This window comes from Lemur catta, chromosome 10 (genome assembly GCF_020740605.2).
Source record: "Lemur catta isolate mLemCat1 chromosome 10, mLemCat1.pri, whole genome shotgun sequence".
Taxonomy (NCBI): Eukaryota; Metazoa; Chordata; class Mammalia; order Primates; family Lemuridae; genus Lemur; species Lemur catta.
In genome coordinates, this window is record NC_059137.1 from 36,190,970 (window position 1) to 36,197,597 (window position 6,628).

The window sequence follows — 6,628 nt, forward strand, 5'->3', positions numbered from 1 at the left end:
TGCTTTGTTTTCATAGTCCTGTGATTCCAGCCTGTAGGAATCAGGCCCAGTGAGGGACTGACCCAGTGAGGGCTGTGGCCACACAGTACAAGAGCAGAGCCTTGGGCCTGGCTCCTGAAAGATGGCTGCCCTGGAGCAGAACTGCCTCTGCCTGCAGGTGGGGGAGGCTGCTGCCACTCTTCTGCCCTTCCAGATCCTGCCAGCTGCCTCTCCCATCCTGGGGTGCCGGTGCCCAGGTTTGTCTTTGTGTCTAGACACTCATCCACTTCTGACTGGTCTAAGTACCTCTGAGAACAGGACCACTCCGTTCCTGCGGAGACACACTGCCCAGGTCCCCTTTCAAGGAGGGACTTCAGGGCCTGCCTGGGTTGCGAGAGCTGCCTTGCCTGAGGTCAAACCTGGGGCTGCAGGGACTGAGAGACAGAGCAAAGGTGGGCGGATATTAAGGGCCCGCATCCTCCTCCTTCCCTCACAGCTGTTGATCCCCAGTAAACATCTTGCACCCAAACTTTCTCTCAGAGTTCACTTTCAGAGACACAATCTGCAACAGTTCACTCGGTCTCCATGGCCTTCCTGCACGTAGCCAGCTTGGGGGCTCTAGGGTCCAGAGTGACCAGGACATGGTCCCAGGAGTTCCTGTCCCCGAGCTGAGCCCCTCCCTCCCCATCAGTCTGACTCCCTCCCTGCACTCCCCCTGTGCTCCTCTCCAGCCCCAATTCTCTATCTCTGAGAGCCCTTCCTGTGGCAGCCACATGGCAAGGGCAGCCTATCTGGGCACCCTTAGAGGCCAGAGCCCCCCCTTCAATATGCAGGTCCCAGGAGCCACCCATTCAGGGCCGGATGCAGACATAGGAGCCAGGAGACTCACAGTTTTGCACCCTTCAAACCATACTTTTTAACACATTAACTGCCATGTGAATTGTATATAACTCACGCTAGTTTTGAGCCCAGGGCCTCGTGAAGCATACGTAACTCACGTCTCTTCACCTTGGGAGCCACGTGAACTATTTTTCAAGTTGCATATAACTCATGCACAGAAAACAATAAAAAAATAACAATTTTTTCATTAAATTAGAAAGGATCATTTTATTTTCAAAGTTTTTATTCTATTTCTGTAATAAAACTCCACGGCCCCAAGGAAAAAAATTTTTTTCTAGTGCAGCAGTCAATGTGTTAAATATGGCATGGCATTTATTCCACGGCTAAAGAGAGAACAGATTTTCTATTAATAAAAACTGAATACCTCTTTATTTGTGATGAAAACAAGAGCTTTGTTACATGCGCTGAATGTAACATAACATTTTAACTTTTTTGGAATTATCTTTCAGTCCATAATTTTTGTATCATTCCTAAGTGACGCAAGTCACTCACATTCTCTAAGAATAGAAGTGACCTGTTAGAATATTGCAATAAAATATCATTCAAAATATGTTTCAAAGTCTTCTTTCTGGTTTTCCTGTTAATAAAACATCTCATACTTTCTGTGACTCTTGTTTTCTCTTCTGCTTCTTTTTGTGGTTTTCCAAACCAGATTTGGAATGACCCATAAAAGGATATACACTTCCAATTACAAAATAAATCATTTGTCCCCAGGAAGCAGCTTTTTGGTTTCAGAATTTCAGGACTGATTTCAGGCAACTGGCAGGGAGCAGGGAGCAGGCCTCAGGGTTGGGCTCTGCGCAATGTGCAAAAATATTCCGTGAGGGGCACAGAGAAGTGGTTTCTGAAAATGTCCACTTGGGGGCGCTGCTTCCTCTGGTGGCAACAGAACCAGTGTCCCAAGCACTCTGTTTACAATAAATCCCAGTGATGTGTCAGTGCCGGGTGTAGATCGGCAGAGCTGGCCCGCCATGCAGTCCCACGCAGTGTCTGTTCACCGACTCCTGGGGCCCCTCCTAAGCCCATCCTGTGGGTGGGGCCCAGCGGAGCTTTGAGGTCAGAGCTGACCCCCACCTGGCCATGACATGTTGGGTCCCCCAGGCTGGAGGGCACAGCAAGCCGGGATGGGAGGAGATGGGAGACAGAGGATGCAGGAGGGGAAGGGCAGGGATGCAGGATCAGAGAGGCGGGACGCCAGGGAAGGCTTGCTGAGGGGTGCATGAGTGTGACCCACCAGCAGAGCAGATCCAAGGGACTGTGAGGCCTCACATGAAGGTCCAGAAGTCCCGGGCACTGGGTGCTGGCGGGGCGTGGCGACTGGGCCCCGTGAAGAGAGACGCCTCCTGGCGAAATGTGGCCACCGTGAAGCTACGGCCAGGGCCACCCTGAGGATGCTGGGTCCTTGAGTCACAGCTGAAGCAGCAGAGGACACAGGTGATGGCCACAGTGACCATAAACAGCACCACCACCACCCCAATCACTGCCGTTTCCATGGCCCGTGTGGCCGCTAACCCGCTCAGCAAACTTGGGTCCTCCTGGAGCCTCAGCCCCACATCCATTGGTGGCTTTTGGTGGCAGGTGTCCTGTGCTCCTCCAGCCACTCTCCTTTGGCCTTCCAAGAAGATGCTGGTCTGAGGCGCTGGGTTGTGCCTGCCCTCTGCCGCGGGACACCCTCATGTGGCCCTACTGCTCTAATCTCAGAGATCTCCATTTTCTAAGCCTCTGGCCAGGCTTCCGAAGGCTGTGGTCAACTCCATGGCAGCTTCTAGAAGCACCACCGTCCTGGATGTTGTGAGCACAAGATTCCCTGGACACGAAGGAGGTGGGGACGAGGGGGCCAAAGACTCCTCAGAGGGAGCCTGGCCAGCCCTGGTCCTCTGGTGACGCCTACGGATTTCAAGAGCGATTGTACACTCAGTCAAAAGACAAAGTACTCCCCCTCCTGCGGATCCAGGGGGAGTCGGGCTCCTCCCTGGGAGGGACCTTGGGCCAGTCCTTCAGTCGGCCGCAGGGACGCAGAGGGAGAAGAGGGCAAGAGCCAGCTCTGGGCAAGGTTGAGAGCGCTCACGGGTCATCACAGGCGGCCTGGCCTTCAGCAGGGGCTGGGGGCAGGGGCATTTTGCATTTGGCCTCCTTCTCTGCATGTTGTTGGGCGCGTGCAATTTAGACAGAGCAGGGTGTGCTCCCGCTGGAATCCCGGCCCCTTCAGTGACTGCAGGGCCTGGGAGAAGCCTTCTTCGGTGCAGGCCTTGCCCAGCCTGCTTTGCTGCCTGCTCAGGCCCGCTGCTGCTCACACCCAGGTGCTGTGGAGACTTACCCTGGGCTCCTCAAGGACCAGCCCTGGCTGTACCTGGTGCTGTGGCCTCCTGGCCTGGTGGCCGCCCCAGGGACCATGACGCTCCTCCCTGGGTGCTGCAGCCTTGGTCCTGCTGGGAAATTGGCTTGGAGATGTCTGAGCAGCTGTGAGCACTTCCTGAATTCCTTCCTCCAATTGTGAGTGGGGGCCCAGGACCCGCACAGCTGCCTTCCTCAGTGACAGCACTTACCCCACCCCTCCCCACTTCAAGCCATTCCTGCCCCGCCCCCTGGAGGGGAGGAGGAGGGGAATGAGCCAGGCCTGGGACACTCAGTTCATCTGCCAGAAGGGACTCCATGGCCCTCACTAGGTCAGAGCCCTCGCACACCCAACAGCTCTTGAAAGGACACTGGCTTGTTAGCTCCACTTTGTCCATGTTCTGAGACGTGGAGTAGTAAGAAACAGTAACTCCAGGTACTGGGCACAGCCGGGCATTGTCTCATGTGATCTGCCCTGTGTCTCCATCTTCAAGACAAAGATGCTGATAGTCACACAGGTTAAATGACCCACCTGCCCATGGCCCGTTGCAAATTAGTCGTGATATCTAGAACACCAGACAGCCCAGGAGGGACTTCCCCCTGCCACTCCTAGCTCCGTGCTCCTTCCAGGTACCACGTGACCACACAGTGATCACCTGATTCTGCAGTTTTACTGATCAGGGTGCAAAGAAAGGCCCAGAAAGGGCGGAGGGCTGACCCGAGGTCACACAGCCTGTGTCCTTTTCAATTTCTCCAAGGCCTGAGGATTAAGAAACTCCTACACACAGAATGGGAGAGTTGACTGTTCCGAGAAAATGATGCCCTGTCATGTTCTCTCTCTTTGCCTTGGCTAAGGCGACTGGGCCGTGGGGGCCTTGGCCCTCCCCCATGTGCAGCCCGCTGTGGGCGGTGACAGGAGGCAGACTCCTTGGGTTACTGGTACGAACTGGGCTGCCAGAAGCAGAGGGAAGGAAATGATCAGCTGATCTGCACCTGTGTTTCTGACTGAATTGCCAACATCAGGTTGGGGGGTAGAGGGCACCAGGGGGCTGTGTTTCGAGCCTGATCATCTGTTCCTTTGAATTCTTTGCCTGTTCTTCATGGGTATGCGCAGTGTAGGCCGCCTGCTGTGGGTGCGAGTGGTTCGGCATTGTTACACTAGAATGAAGGACGATGGCTCAGCCCTGCTGTCTTCTGCCTTTATGGGTTTCCTTTTCCATTTCTAAGATTTGGAGGAACCTCTTACCCTGATTTGATTCATCTGTAAAATCAGGGTGGAGATGCTTCTGGCTGGACTCAGGGACACTGCAGAGACAGAATCAACAATGCACTTCCCATTTCAGAAACCTAGTGTGAATTTATGTCTGTCCCCTTCTCTCCCCCTCCTCCAGCCCTCACAGAGAATCTACTAGGAAATAGCAAGGAAAGAGGACATTCCGTTCCAGGGAGTCACCAGGCCCCTGACTTCCTGGCCGGCTCCTCAGCCCTGCCTGCTGCTGGCCTGGCCCCGGGGCCTGTTCGCCCCCCACTGCCACCCAGCTCCCAGGCACAGGCCAAAGCCTCAGAACCAGACCTCCTTCCTCACTATGGATTCCACCAGCTGTTCACAGAGTATTTGGGAACAAGAGGGATTTGGCAAGGGGGAGTCTTTCTTAGCCATCCCATTTAGGAAAGAGGAAACTGAGACCCAGAGAGGCAAGCACTCTCCTGAGGGCACCCAGCACCCCAGCACCCCAGCTCCCCATCCTCCAATTTCAAGAACTCCACGCCCTCACTCCTAACCCACCCCCCACACACAGGCACCAGCTAGGGGCAGGCTGGCTGGAGACTCAGGCTGGACTAACCCTGGCCAAGGAAACTGAATTCCACGCAGCCTATGGAGTCCGGAGCTCAGTGTGCCCTGGACATGGGCTGGAAAAAGGACAGTAGAGCCCTGGGGAGCCAGGCTCAGCGGCTCGCACACTGCTCTGAGGCCCCAGAGTGTCCCTGGCCACAGCTCCTCTGGTGCACAGAGGGCCCTCCCTGGGAAGGGCTTCATGCAATCCCTGAATCCTCCCTCGGGGCTCAGGCAAAGCCCACCCAGTTCTCTCCATTCCACACCAGCACGGAGCCCCAGGCCCCAGGCCCCCCAGGCCCAGCTCCAGGCACGCACTTCACACCAGAGAGGGAGGTCACAGGGCAGCACAGTCTCAGGCCTGGCGGCTCCCTCCCTCCCACTGTGTCGCAATCCAGAGCCTCTTCACAAAAGCTCCTTAGTGGTTTTTATTTTCCTGGACTAAGGCACCAATGAATTGACTGCGAGCCCCACACCGCCTTCTAGAAACCAAAAGGGCATTCTCAGGGCCTCTCCCTGTGACTGCCTGAGAGGCTTGCAGCTGCCTCTTGAGGAAGTCGGAAGATGAGCACTTCAAACCTACCTGTGCGCTGGCTCTGCCAAGACACCCTTGTGACTTCTGGGGCCCACGGGGAGTTAGAGTCACAAGGTGGGTGTCCAGTCCCAAAGGACCACCCCTGATCTCCACCCCCAAATCCCCAGTGTCTACAGGGCCCCTCAGCGTCCCTCGGTGCACTGGGGCATAGTATGCAAATGAAGCCCCAGCAGGACCCAGGTCACAGTACCCCTCCTTCACTCCAGAGATGCATCCTACATGGCGGGTCCGCTTGTCCTGGCAGTGGATGGCAGGATGGCAGGGATGGCATCCGCGGTGGTGGCCTCAGTGGGCGTGGCGGAGGTGCTGGCGGTGGGGGTGGTGGGTGTGGGGGTGGTGAGGAGCGTGGTGGGGGTGGTGATGGTGGAGGCCCACGTTCCGCACGTGAGACACATGGCCACGAGGATGGTGACGGTGAAGGTGAAAGTTTCCTGGGTGGCGCTGGTGCCGGAAGAGCCATGGCTGGGCCCACCGGACTTGGTTTCCCCCTGCAACAGGACGGTTCCTCTCCACATCGTGGTCCTGCCGTCCATGGAAAAGGCAAGTGGCCAGCAGCAGCAGCAGCAGCAGGACAGCCACCGCAGCGCCTAGGACCCATCCCGCTGGGGCCCTGCTCCCCAGGAGGCCTAGCACCTGGGAGCTGGATGGGCCCTCGCCGCTCATGGCTCCTTGCTCAGCCTCTGCTCGGCCCTCACAGCCACTGGACGTTGTTGTCTCAGCTCCTCTGGGCTGGACAGCAGCCAGGGAATGTGGGCGAAGTCTGTTTGGGCTGGAGCTGCCGGCCAAGGGCAGGGCCGGGCTGCCGTTAACCCTGCGGAGGCCTGGCAGGGAGGCCAGGAGAGACAGAGACACTGTCAGGCCTGGGATGGTTGAGGGAAGAGCCCTGAGTGTAGAGGTAAGAAGTTGAGGCCTGCTCCACTCTGGCACCTGGCTAAGGGACGTCCCTCCTCTGGGCTTCAGTTTCCTCCTGGAGGGACAGGATAGCA

General features: G+C 56.6%; 2 protein-coding genes across 2 annotated transcripts; both read right to left on the reverse strand.

Annotated features, from left to right (window-relative positions):
* Positions 1-1,139: 1,139 nt before the first annotated feature.
* SPAAR (small regulatory polypeptide of amino acid response) lies at positions 1,140-2,438 on the reverse strand. The gene has a single exon (XM_045562830.1). The coding sequence runs from the start codon at positions 2,436-2,438 to the stop codon at positions 2,145-2,147; it is 294 nt and encodes a 97-aa protein (XP_045418786.1). The 3' UTR covers positions 1,140-2,144.
* A 3,489-nt stretch (positions 2,439-5,927) lies between these two features.
* HRCT1 (histidine rich carboxyl terminus 1) lies at positions 5,928-6,363 on the reverse strand. The gene has a single exon (XM_045562829.1). The coding sequence runs from the start codon at positions 6,303-6,305 to the stop codon at positions 5,928-5,930; it is 378 nt and encodes a 125-aa protein (XP_045418785.1). The 5' UTR covers positions 6,306-6,363.
* Positions 6,364-6,628: the final 265 nt, after the last annotated feature.